This window comes from Chelonia mydas, chromosome 13 (genome assembly GCF_015237465.2).
Source record: "Chelonia mydas isolate rCheMyd1 chromosome 13, rCheMyd1.pri.v2, whole genome shotgun sequence".
NCBI lineage: Eukaryota > Metazoa > Chordata > Testudines > Cheloniidae > Chelonia > Chelonia mydas.
This window is the reverse complement of record NC_051253.2, coordinates 7,395,483-7,409,688: the sequence shown is the minus strand read 5'-3', so window position 1 is coordinate 7,409,688 and position 14,206 is coordinate 7,395,483. Positions and strand designations below refer to the sequence as shown.

Below are 14,206 nucleotides of genomic sequence, written 5' to 3'. Positions count from 1 at the left end.
GACTAATCCTCAATGCTGACAGTAATGTGTCTCTTTTGGCTGCAACCACTAGAGCCTGAAAATTACCCTCCTTGACTTTTCCCTCATGCAGAGGCATTCTCTTCCTTTGGCACATACATGTGTCAAGAGGAGAAGTCACCTGTGAGGCCAATGCTTAAGTGTTGTCATGGGGGATAAACATTCTGTGTCATAGCTTGTCCTGGTAGTGTTGTTCAGAGCGCACTTGGGAGCACATCATTGCTTGGTTCCAATGCTGCTTAGGGCAGTCAGCCAAACAACTTGTGAATGAGCTGTCACCCATGTGGCTGGTTTAGAGACAATGGTCTTGCAAGTTCTTTTGCAAGGTTGTTCCATTCCAGTGTAAGTTAAACGTGGCTGTGAGTCAGGCTATGCACTAGGAGTAGTATTTGGACTGAACAGCTGAAACTCAAACCCTCTGTGTGCTTCTCTCTTACTCCTTAAAAAAAAGGGTGGGGCCTGGGCAGATGACTAAGGACAGATGCTCAGCTGCACACTCCCGTTGTAGGTTTTAGTCCTGCCTCCAGATAGGAGTATGTAATTCATGGTAACCACACCAAAGCGTTTCCACTAATGCGGGATCAGGTTCCCATCTGCTTTTTACCTTGATGTAGAAATGCAACCCACTGCACCCTCCGTCATGTGTATGCATGCAAAATATGTCCAAGCGAAGGGATTTCTTTAGCCCCTCCTTCAAAAATAGAAAAACCCAACAAGAGTTCCTGTGAGGAGCTCACCAAAGTAAATGAAGAATCCTTCCAAGGTGGCCCTGTTATTACAGTGTGTTGCTCCTGGGACTGGGGCGGGAGGGTGGTGTCACATAATAAACCTTTCAGGGCTTCTAATTTACAAAATCCATTTCAGCCCTCCCCTGAGTTGCTAAGTGAAGTGATATGTCTATCTTGATGTTGCAAATAAATTCAAGTCCGCCTCAATGGTATCCCAGGGAAACCACATGAGCAGAACAGTTCAGGGGAAGACTATGCAAAGGCACAATGCTTCAGAATAAACCTCAGCAGGGACTGGTGGAGCTTCTGTTTTGAATACAGAAGAGTGAGAGTTACACTAACAATCACAGGAAAAATCCCCACAAGATGGATGTGGCTCTGATTTAGTTTTTCTGTGGTTTTGCGAGTCTCTTGTTAGCATTACTGCGTGACTTCTATGAAACCCACAGTCACAGCTGCATGGACAGAGTTCAGAGAAACTTCAGAGAAGCCTGATTTTATTGAGGTGATTGTGCGGGGCTGATGAATTATTTTTAATTTAATTTTTATACATTTCCATCTGTTTTATTTCTCCTAAGCATATGAAGCCCCAACCCAGTCCATCCATCTTCTGTGTCGATCCGCTGGTAGGTGTTAAATGTGTTGATGTTTATGTGGAAGTTAAGAACTCGCTTGGCAACAGGGGAGTTAAAAGGAAATCAGCTATCAAAAAAGTCAATTTCAAGTGCACCTAAAGGTCAGGGAGCAAAGGGTTGACTAAACAAATCACTTCATTGCCATTTGAACTGCAGTAAAGCCCAGTCAGATTGGGGCACCATGTGTTAGGCTCTGTACAAACAGGAAGAAAAGGGGCCAGATTTTCAAAGATATTTAGGTGCCTAAAAATACAAATTGGCACTGGGATTTTTAAAAGCTCCTAAACAGGTTAAGTGCCTAATTCCCATTGAAATCATAAGCCATAAATGCAACTTTGGGAGGGAAAACAATTCAATAGAATAATTTGTTGTACCCTAGATCAGTGGTTCTCAAAGCCGGTCCACCGCTTGTTCAGGAAAAGTCCCTGGCAGGCCGGGCCGGTTGGTTTACCTGCCGCATCCGCAGGTTCGGCCGATCACGGCTCCCACTGGCTGTGGTTCACTGCTCCAGGCCAATGGGGCTGCAGGAAGGGCAGCCAGCACATCCCTCAGCCCGCACCGCTTTGCGATTGGCCGAACTTGCTTTGTGCTTGTGCAAAACTTTCTAGCCAAGATGTCACTAGGAGAGTGGTACTGAGTAAGGACATTGGATATGATTCTGATCTCGCATGGGCACAAATCCATTGGTTTCAGTAGAGTTACTCCTGATTTACACCAATGTAAGCAAGAGCAGGATCTGATCAGAACACTGCTGGTGATAGTAGGCATAGGCCGTGAACCTAAACTCTAGATCCAAACAAACCTGAATGTTGAGGGAGTTCAGATTGAGGACCATACATTTCCATCAGGAGCCAAAACAAGGCTAAGACTGAAGCTGGGAGTAAATTTGAATCAAGATTCAATTTAGATCCAAACTTGGTAGGCCAGGCTTGTTTTATTTGCTCCTGTTCTGATGAGAGACTTTTGCGTGAGCTCAGATAAAAGGGTGCTTATGTTTAGCAGACCAAGTTGCAGAGGTGGGGAAGTATGGAAGTTCAGTTGTTGGTATGTTTACAGAGCTTCGAGGAATGGTGGTACAAATGCTGCTGATGCATATGAGAGTTAGTCTGAGCTGTGCGTGCGTTCATCGGTATCATGGATTGGGGCTGATCCTACCTCTGTCGGAGTCAATGAGAACTTTGCAGTTGGCATCATGCCCCTAAAGATGATGTCTGCTTGGAGAAATATTTAAATCACTTATAGCCAAATGTTCAAAGGGTTCTTTCCTTGTGTGTCAGCACCAACATGCATGCCCAAAGCATGATTTGGATGCATAGACCCCAACATGCATGCACACGAGCTAGCCAGATACATACAGATTTGCATCTCTGACAATGGCAGGTTTCCCATTGTTTTCAATGAGAGTTGGATCGGGCATTATGAGCACCATCATTCTTTCTCCTGAAAATGAGGTGGCGCTGGGCCACCACTCAGCTCAGTTTTGGGGCTGAGCTCACAGAATTTGATTAAAAAGAAACCCGATTAGAATAAAACCACAGAATACTTGGGGCTAGGAGGAAGGAGATGGGCTTTTAGCAGCATTCATTGCTTTCAGGGGGATGTGCTTGTATATAATTTTGGACAGCAATGAAAACCTTCTGCCTCTGGGGGAAGCATTGATTCTGTCTATAATTTTTTTTTATCATCAGAGCCTGGGTATAAATTGAGAAAGGAAAAAAAAAAGTCTTTCAAGGTAACTGCCTTCCGCCATGATCTGCTTCTCATGTTTTGTCACTATTCATTCTTGAAAGGGAAAGTCAATAAGTTTGCAGGTAGTCTCTCAGGATTTCTGAAGAGCGTATAATAGCAATGAGGTGTAAGCAAAGAAACAGGGCTTTAAAGAGCTCAATAAGGATACTGCATGATTCCTGTGTGACTGCTGGGCGTGCGGCCAATTTACAGGTGGGGCAAAAGTTTCTAGCTGAAAGTTAGTTAACGCTGAAACACAGGGGAGCAGGTAAAGCATTTAACATTTCCCTTTATTGAGTGCAGTAGTTATGCATCAGGTAAGGAAGAAGTGTATCCAGCAGTTAGAGAAACGGAAATGGGAGTCAGGACCCCTGGGTTCTTCTCTTAGTTCTGTCATTAGCTTGCTGTGTGAATTTGGGCAAGTCATTTTACCTTTCTATGTCACAAGTTTATCCCTACCTCAGAGGTGTATTGTGAAGCTTATCTAGGTAGATCCAGATGCTCAGTGGGTGTTACTCTGCACAGCTCCGTGTATTTCCATGGAACTGTGTCAGTTTGGACCAGATGAGAATCTGACCCTTAATATTTACAAAGCACTTTGAGGTTTTGGGGTGGATTTCAAAAGATGAGGCAGTTTTAAGGCCCAGCAGCGTATAATGTACCAACAAGGTAAGATGTCTTTTTTGTAGAACATACAGGAGTCTTGCTTAGAAAATGTTCAGAACAAAAGCGATTAGCAGATAGTCTTAATGAAGTGTATCCAGGAGTTTCCTCAAGAAATTGACCATAGAGGAACTCCATTATTATTTATGCATCCAATGAAGTGAGCTGTAGCTCACGAAAGTTTATGCTCAAATAAATTGGTTAGTCTCAAAGGTGCCACAGCTCCTCCTTTTCTTTTTTCCATTATTATTGCTAGCAGTAGCCAAAAAAGACCTATTCATCATATGGATAGCGAGAGATGGAACACAGCTGGTTATTTTGTTAAAGTACATCAGGCTCTGGAGCAAACTGCTATGCATTACATACTAATTTTTGGTCTAGCTAAAGAAAAGTGGGTAACAACAATTCTTTCTCTCTTCTCCAAAACTAGACTTGCATCTTTCTTAGATTTATGAACCAAAAAGGTAAATACCTGTAACTGCAGTGTGCCTGTTATCCAAATGTTTGTGTAGTACTTATTTTTTGCAATACTCCTGGTATAAATAATTCATAAAACTAATTGGTGTGTATCTATCTATCCATTCCTTCATGACATTTATAATGCACTCATCATCCAAGTGGATAGTCACCATGTCTGAATTAGATTGAGACACAGCTGGTGGAAATAACAGCATACGAAACCATTCTTTTAATAAGTTATCATCTGTTTATTTGACTTTCAAACGATGGATTTTGATTTATTGTTTTAGACCATTCAGATGTGATGGAGACCTGGCCATTTTGGGAAATGAAGTTAGAATGATCTCTGTTAAAATGCTAATTTTGACTCTGGCAAAAATCCCTATAATTTTTAGTCTTAACAAAATTGTTTTAATCGTTTCAAACACTTGTAGTAAATGGTTTAACTATTGTAAATGTTTTGAAATTTTAAAACTGTTGCATCCATTAATTTTTTTTTAAGGCTTATGGCTTGTGGTGCTTCATGGACGACTAAGATGGAAACAATTCCATGTGGCTATCATAAACTACTCAGACACTGCTCTTGTAGTTTATGATGTCCACAGAATCCGCTAGTTAAATGATTTCCTTGCAATCACTGTAGCTCATTTTCTACTCTAGAAATTTGAGCTTTCTGGACAAAGGTTTCAAAAGATCCAAGGGTGATAGACACTTAACTACACATTTCTCTTGCAATACTGCCAGTGATATTGGGTTAAATATAAATGCTAACTACCTACAGCTAGACCTATAACACTTTCAGTTCCTACAAATGTACAGGTTTCAGAGTGGTAGCCGTGTTAGTCTGTATCAGCAAAAAGAACGAGGAGTACTTGTGGCACCTTAAGAGACTAACAAATTTATTTGAGCATAAGCTTTCATGGGCTAAAACCCACTTCATTGGATGCATGCAGTGGAAAGTACAGTAGGAAGATATATATACACAGAGAACATGAAAAAATGGGTGTTGCCATACCAACTCTAATGAGAGTGATCAGTTAAGGTGGGCTGTTATCAGCAGGAGAAACACCCACGTTAACTGATTACTCTCATTATAGTTAGTATGGGAACACTCATTTTCTCATGTTCTTTGTATGTATATATATCTATAATATGTATGTGTGTGTGTGTATATATATATATATATATAATATGTGTGTATATATATATATATATATACACACATACTCCTACTGTATTTTCCACTGCATGCATCCAATGAAGTTAGCTGCAGCTCACAAAAGCTTATGCTCAAATAAATTTGTTAGTCTCTAGGGTGCCACAAGTACTCCTCGTTCTTTTTACAAATGTACAGTCGCCAGAGTCTAGGAGTATAAAGACTCCCATTGACCTCAATGGGCTTTGAATCAGGCCATAATAATCATGGTGGGAAATACATAATAAGCTTTCCAATTCAAATGTATAGGAGGAAGAGACTTGTTAGTCTGATATATGCTCATCAGGTTTCAGCTCAGAGTTTCATGCCACTGTACATTCTCTCTCCTAACTCTCTCTTGCTCTCTCTCACTGTGCTGTGCAGATGAACCAGAGTTTTATGACACTGGAGTGGCAATATAAAGTGGCTGCGACCTTATCACACTGAGTCTTGGCATGGATTAAAAGTGCATCCTCAAGATGTAGATGCCTCTAATTTTCTTGAAGCTGTTGCTTGTTAAACTCACTTCCTGGCTGAGTTTGTAGATACTACAGTGAGAATGCACAAATGTTTCTGTTTGATGTTAACAATGTCTTCCACTTGAGGCAATCACTGGTTAATTTGATCTTCCATTTAATTTTATCAAAACCCCAGGAACCAAATAATTTCTATTAAAAACAATACAACTTCCACTTTTTATTCCGATCAGTTTTCATTCTTAGAGCACAAGGGTTATTGGATAATTTGATCACCAGCTAACAAAAAACTGTCATTCAATCTACAAGGAAAGGCCAGTATTCTGAATGCAACAGAAGAAAACTAAGCCCAAGAATTGTCCATGGTAAGAAAAGAATACAATAAGAAACTGTTATTCAGAAAACATTGATAAGAGCTACCGTATACTATGAAAGCTGAGAAGTATCCTGCTGGTCATGTGGATAAAAACATCGATGGTTTATTTCAATCAACATATTGCATTGATATAGGGACAAGGCACTATAACTGAAGAAAAGTTGATTTAGCCACTTGCATCCAATTTTCTGCCACCTGAGTGAACTTATTTCACCTTGGTTTAAGTTTCCCCTCTGTGCAATAAGCCCTGCATTCCAAAAGCTAAAGGTGTAACCTGTAGGTCTCCGTTGCATGCTGTTTATCTGATATCATGTGAAATAAAATATGATCTCCTGATTGAAATCCTATGTGGGTTTGCCATTTGTATCTCCTGCAGGTCAACACGTTCATCTCCTTTGTGTTTCCAATGGTCGTCATTTCTGTTCTGAATAGTATCATCGCCAACCAGCTCATCATCATGTTCAAGCAAGCAGCACAAGAAAACCAGGTCTGCATTATTGGAGGGCAGCAGACGATGCTCAGCATGTCCATGGAGCCCAGCCGTGTGCAAGCTCTGAAGCACGGAGTGAGAGTCCTGCGTATGTACCTGTGATGTTAAGCATTGAATGAGTTAGCAACATGTTCTGGGACATACCTGGTAGAATTACAGACACCAGCAGTAGATCTGGTTGCAGTTTTTCTCCAAATCTTTTTTTCCCAATGAAAAATGGCCTCTTTTGAAGGCCAAAACTTCCACAAGAAAGTTTTTGGTTTACAAAATTTTCCAGTTTTTCCTCAGACCCCCAAATTTTCATTTTTTTGTTTTGTTTTTCTCCCTTTTTCTTTTTTCCTTTCCCCTTTTTTCCCCATGTTTGCCAAGGAATGCAGTAAAATGAATGCTATCTAGGGTTTGGGGAGTTTTTCATTCTTTTTCTTTTTTTCATTTTCCGTTTGCCACACTCTAACTTTTCCAAATCCTCAGCCTTGGAAAAGTTGAAGAGTGACAAACAGAAAAATGAAACTCTGACTGCTACTCAGAAGCTATTCAAAAGTTAGAGTAGTTTGGAAAAGTTGGAATAACATAAGTAAACCCAACCTCCTGGATATCACTTATTTTATTGTCCTCGGGGGGGAAATCAAAATTATTATTATTGTAATCAATAATTATTATACTTATAATTATAATTATTATAATCAAAAAATTATTCAAACTCTAAAGTGGAAACAACTTCTGAATTTCCTGCAGAATTGTTTTTTTCCATTTTTAACTGACTCTAGCCGAACATGTTACTGGTCTTGTGTCTCATCACTAGTGAAAGGATGACAAATTTAAGGCTTTACAGTTGCAAGATAATTTGTGGGAGCACTTAAGTCCATCTTTAAGTCCATCCTTATTTAGAAAAACACTGAAGTATGTGCTTAAAATTAAGTATGTGCTAAAGTGCCATCCCAAATAGGTGAGCTTTCTTGAGTCAGGACCCAAATACTGAAGCCATTTTAATTATAACTTGTGGTTTTACCAACAGCTCAAGAGCTAAGCAGCAAGATGCTAAGGATAACTTGTACAGTCAAAGATTTGGATCTGTACTTTGACTACCTTATGCACACAACAGTGAATAGAAAACATGTGCACAATGATCTCAACTGCCTGTGCAATTAATGCTGTTTGTGTGTGCAGTCACAGTAATTATGCATGCAAATGCACTTCAGTTTTTGCACGGAGACTCTTCTCAAAATCCATCCCTTGGTATTTTCTAGTCCAATTTATTTTCCTTACCACATAGTAAAGTCAATACCTGCTGTGAAAATATTTTTTACTTTATTGGAGCTGTGCAGAAGACTCGTTTTTTCACTTAAAATGTATCTGTGTGTGAAAAGAGACTTTGGCAGATATTGTATGTAGTGTTGTTGCAGCCGTCTCGGTCCCAGGATACTATAGAGACAAGGTGGGTGAGGTGATATCTTTTATTGGACCAACTTCTGATGGTGAGAATTAAAGAATATCACCTCACTCGCTTCGTCTTTGACAGATATTCACAGCTTTGATCCAGGGTTCAACTTTGCCATTTCACCATTTCTGTTGGTGACAATGGCAGAATCCTAAACTTCAGACAAAAATCATGAATTTCCATCCCTTCAAACTTCTGATGAAATATTTTTCCCCCTGCAAAAACTGACATTTTCACAGCACATTTGAAACAATAACGTTAAAATGTCACAACCAGCCCCACTGATTTCACCAAGAACACACGTAGCCCATTTTTTCCACAGGTTTCTACTTTTATGACTTGAGGTTTCAAAGGAGACAGTTTAAGTCCCTGAGGACAGTTTGTTTGTGTTTTTCATTACCTGGGAGGGTTTGGACAGTGTTATCATTTCTCTCTGAGGGACAGGGTTATTTTCTTTTCCGTTTACTGCTCACTGGCAGTGGTGAAGAGCTGCTGAGGTTTTGCTCCGGAGGCCATGTTAATGGGTTCTGTGGCTGGACCGAGTTCCAGCATTCACTCGATGTCAGCAAGGAGAAGGAGGAACTGCATTGTGGAGCAGTAGGAATGGTTCCATCTGCACATTTACACTAACACCACTCAGGGTTCAGTTGTGCCATATAAGTACAGTCCTGCACTGAAGGTTTTCCTGAGTCGTGCTGTCCAAGAGGGCACCCAGCTTAGTACATCTTCCAGAACTGCCCAGGACACGTGGAATTTACCTTTTCAGTGCAATGGACCACACCTCCTACCCATCCTCTTCCACTCCCTTTGGAGCGGCGAGCACTCCATGTGCTCAGGCAAGCACGAAGATTGCATTTGTGGCTGCGCAGAGGCTGCATTTTGCATCTTTCCCCCAGCCCACATTGTGCACCCATTCACAGGAATAAACTGTGGGCTTCAATGAACTACAGCCAACCCAATCTTCTGAATAATTTAAATATGGTTCAGAGAGACATCCAGGCCCAGCTTTTGCAAACATGCCCAGGCAAATAATGGATTCACATTTGCACACACAGTTATTGCAGTTGCACAGACCATTGCCATAACTAGGAGTTGTGACAAAGCTCTGTCCTTGCCTCCGTGGGTCCTGCGTTTCCTGGTGGATTTCACTAGCCTCAGAGGCTCACTGTGACCTTCCACGTAACCCTGCTCTCTCTAGAGACAAGGGTCACAGTCTACTGAGCCATTTTCATCATAAGCCAGCAAGGGAGGTGAGTAGAAGTTATCCTTCCTTGCACAGTCTCTGTTGTCTCCCAGTCTCAGTGATTAATCAGGGGGCAAAGGGGGAGGGGGGAGCCCGGCCCCACCTTCTACTCCAGGCTCCAGCCCAGGGACTCTAATAGTATCAGCTATGGTAGCTGACCTTTTAGAAACATGACATGTACAATTCCCTGGGCTACTTCCCCCACAGCAGCCCTCACTTCCTCAAGCTCCACTTCACCCTTGCCTCAGGGCCTCCTTCCTTGTGCCTGATATGGTGTGTACTACTCAGCCTCTCCAACAGTGCAACTTCCTCCCACAGCTCCTGACATGCACACCCACCTGACTGACTGGGAGGCTTTTAACTAGTTTCAGCCAGCCCCTGATTGGCTTCAGGTGTCCCAATCAACCTAGCATTCTCCCTGCCTTCTGGAAAGTTCTTAATTGGCCCCAGGAGTCTTAATTGACCCGGAGCAGCTGCCATTTCACTTATCCTGGTACCAGGGATTTGTTTAGCTTGGAGCTAATATATCTATCTCCCACTACTTTTCTATAGCCATCTTGCCTTGCCCCGTCACAGAATGCATATGTTGTCTAACCAACCATTTGCATGGGCGTTCAGGATAATTACCTGGAGAAATTAGGCTTTTGTGGGTGCCTATTGAAGTGACACTGAGAGTTTCTGGTTGCCCATTGTTGTGGGTAACACGATTTATCTTCTTGCTTTCTATACACAGAGTCCATAAATCTATTCAGCACATATGCTCGTATGTACACACTCTTGGTGGTAGAGTTTATAAATGAAGCCAAGAGCAAAACTGCTGACAGAATTTTAATCAAAAACGGTTTAGTCAATAACATTTGAGGCAATGCAGAGATTGCTTTGTTCCCTTTATTTCTGTGCAGAGCTGTGGTTCAGACACAGGTCAAATCAAAGATCTCGAACCTGGAAATAGAGCTGACCTATGGCAAACTTGATGTCTTAACTTAATGGGACAAGGGAAAAGCAAAGGAATCTGGAGAATAAACTGGGAGGTGATAGAACAGAATCAGTTCAAAAAAGGCACAGAAAACATTCTAATAAAAGACGCTTCTCTTCTGTTTTATATGGTGATAGTCGCAGGTATAAAGTACAGTGTGACAGTTTTTCTGGTGGTTTTCCATACAGCCACCGTCATCATTACCTTGGTTGAATCTGAAATGCTTTCACTGCTATGATGTCTGTTCGACCTGGTCTACCCAGGAGTGAAATCTTAGCCCTATTGATGGCAAAACTCCTATTGACGTCCATGGCGCCAGGATGTCACCCTAGGATTTTTCAGGTCCATTATTCCCAATGACTGCAGCACCACGGCTCTGATGGAGGCTGTGATAGACGAGGCTGAGGCATTCTGAACACTATCTTGTCTAGCACTTAGTGAGAGAAAGGATCGTCCTGTGGCTAAGCAACTCACTGAGGACCCAGGAGGCATTGTTCAGTTCCCAGCTTCATTGCAGTCTTCTTGTCTGACCATGGGTAAGTCATGTAATCTCTCTACGCCTTCCTTAACCATCTCGAAAATGGGGATAATAATACCTCACAGGGCTAGTATGAAGATAAATGTATTAATGCTTGGGAGGCATTTAGATATTACAAGGATGGAAGCCATATCAGCACCTCAATGGATTAATATTTTATTCTATTTTTAATACTTCTGCCTATTTCTATTTATCAGGTGTCAGTCTTTTCTCGCTCAGCCCCAACACCTTTGTCCTGACATTGAGTTGTATCCTTTAGATGAAGGAAGATAGATTTCTTCATGAATAACAATGCAAAAAACTAAATTTATACCTCTCATTCCCCAAGAGTGACTCCCTTATAAAAGAATTTATTCACAAATAGGTGTCTCTTTAAGGCACTGTAAGACATGGGTCTTTTCTCCAAGTAAAGAAGCTTTTGTTAATTATTATATTATTATTTTTTCCAGGCAAATTTTCACCTTGAAGATTTAGTGCCAATGCTCAGGAAAGCTGTTGCACATTAGACATTTGCCAGAACAAGAAGCAATGGTCTCAAGTCACAGTGGAGGAGGGTTAGGTTGGATATTAGGAAAAACTTTTTCACTAGGAGGGTGGTGAAGCACTGGAATGCGTTACCTAGGGAGGTGGTGGAATCTCCTTCCTTAGAAGTTTTTAAGATCAGGCTTGACAAAGCCCTGGCTGGGATGATTTAGTTGGAGATTGGTCCTGCTTTGAGCAGGGGGTTGGACTAGATGACCTCCTGAGGTCCCTTCCACCCCTGATATTCTATGATTCTATGATTAGGGCTTCAGTACAAATTACGTTGGTTTAGACTCCCCAAGTCAGGATCAGAGTGTGGCCGTGAAGCAAAGCGCTTCAGTATTGCTTCGGCAGCAACACCAGGGGGCAGTGTGCACAAGAGTTCATATAAATACCTGCTCCACCACCCCATAGGAGTGTGCAGCATCCATTCCTCATTGGTACAGTAACTCCATATCATGTAATTACCCAAGCTTGTCAAGGGACGCAACCCCATACGCTAGGTGTCCCTAAACCTCTGACTGCCAGAACCTGGGACTGGACAACAGGGGATGGATCACTTGATAATTGCCCTGTTCTGTTCACTCCCTCTGATGCATCTGGCACTGGCCACTGTCGGAAGACAGGATACTAGGCTAGATGGACCATTGATCTGACCTAGTAGGACCATTCTTATGTTCTAATTTCACTGCTTTGAGATTCCTAACCGCTCTCAGAAAATATGTTTTCATCCAACCATCGGAATATCATAGGCTAGACTTGGCAGCTCTGAATTCACTCAGCACAATAAATTAGAGCAGTATGTTACCAAAAGAGGCTAATGGCACTCAGAATCAATAGCTCATGAATTAACACATTATTTGCTAGCATTTACATCCTTTCTTGGCTACATTTACTTTTAGTTGTGTCCTAAATAATGAGGAAGTTCAGAGCCAAAGAAGGTATGAGTTGGGCTGCTATGTAGACCAGACTGGCAATTCATTAAATTCTGATCTTAGTCCTACCCAGATGTCAGTGTGGGCGTGAGAATCAAAATTCAAAGAGCTCAAAGAGCTGGCTTCTTGCCAGTATCTTATGAGGACAGTTCTGGGTAATTGCCTCTGTGTGTCAGCATGTTCACTCTGAATCTCCATGAATGCATACAGTTTTGCCTTCCCCTGCCCCAAATTTTCCTTCCAGTTCTCTGATTATTAATTATGATTAATGTTAATTATTAAATAGTGCTGAGCTTAACCTCTTTACTACTGAATGATGTCCCAAGAAGTGTGAAACTTCTGTGCAGCTGTGGTTCCTGGTGTTCTGCTCATTTGACTTTGTTCTGTAGTAAGTAACCTTTTGCCTAAACAAATCCACTATCTGCCAACAGTGAAGTGGTTCATGAATCCAGGGCTTACGGTCTTCTAAGACTTGAGTCTTTTATGCATATATGTACATAACATCTCCTAATATATAGCCTGCAGTGTGTAAAAACTTGCCATCTGTTATCTGCTGATTATTTGCTCTTCTCATACAGAAACCATTAAAAGAGACAATATAGGTGAGGGAATATCTTTATTGGACCAACTTCTCTTGGTGAAAGGTACAAGCAGGGGTGAAAGTACGTCTAGGGACTTACCGGTATGGGGCTGGGCTGGGATCGGCTCTGGCCCCCGGAAGGGGTGGGGCTGGGGAAGATCAGAGCCAGTCCTGGCCCACCCAGTACTGGCAAGTGCCTCCTTCCCCTTCCCCTGGGTAACAGCGGCAGCCGGGGGCTCTGGCAGTGGTTTAAAGGGCCCTGGGCGATAGCGGCGGGCGGAGCCCTGGGCCCTTTAAATCGTCCCTGGAGCCCCACCACCACTTCCCGATGGCTCCAGGGACGGGGCTCCGGCCGCCACTACCACCCTGGGCCCTTTAAATCATCCCCGGAGCCTGCCGGAGCCCTGGGGAAGCGGCGGCGGGGCTACGGGGACGATTTAAAGGGCCCAGGGCTCGGCCGCAGCTACCGCCCCGGGCCCTTTAAATCACCGCCCCAGCCCCACCACCACTACGCCAGGGCTCCGGCAGCAATTTAAAGGGCTGGGGGCTCCAGCTGCTGCTGGGAGCTGCAGGCCCTTTAAATTGCGCCTGGGGAAGCCGATCCACCCCGGTACGGTGCACCGGCTCTTGACAGTACCCCGTACCGGGGCGCACCGGCTCACTTTCACCTCTGGGTAAAAGATTTCAAGCTACACAGAGCTCTTCTTCAGGGCTTGGGAAGGAAATCAGAGTGGCTGAGCTAAAGACAAGTTGGGACAGATTGTTAAGCATAAGGGGTAACACAAGTTGTAGAGGCCACTTGAAATGGAGTGGGCAATAAAGGTTAGACAGTGACACAAAAGGAGTTTGAAGTGGGTTATTAGGAGTTAGCAGGCAGGTGTTGTTACAAATTGTTAGAATGAGCCATGGAACCAGTGTCGCTGTTGAGTCCATGAGGTTTGGTGTCTAGTAGCGTTATGAGTTTAAGTTCGCAGGCTTGTCTTTTGAAGGTATTGTGCAGGTTTCCTTTGAGTGCAAGCATTTAAAGAAAAATTAACATCAATTGTTTCCAAATACATTTAGCCAATTTAGTCAGGCAACAAGCCAAATAATTCTCACATTTCACCATTCAGTACCTGCTTTTTGAATTCATTCATGAGTATTTTAAAATGTTTTCAATATTTGAAAAGTACTTACATACCGACTGATGCACACGGTAATATGTGC

The 14,206-nt window shown here is 42.5% G+C and overlaps 1 protein-coding gene across 1 annotated transcript in view; it reads left to right on the top strand.

Moving 5' to 3' along the window:
* The window catches only part of NTSR1 (neurotensin receptor 1), a 100,210-nt gene that overhangs the window by 64,881 nt on the left and 21,123 nt on the right, over positions 1 to 14,206 (top strand). The window contains exon 2 of the mRNA XM_007059870.3: positions 6,655 to 6,856. Coding sequence (XP_007059932.2) covers positions 6,655 to 6,856 — 202 coding nt within the window. The remainder of the gene's footprint in view (positions 1 to 6,654; positions 6,857 to 14,206) is intronic.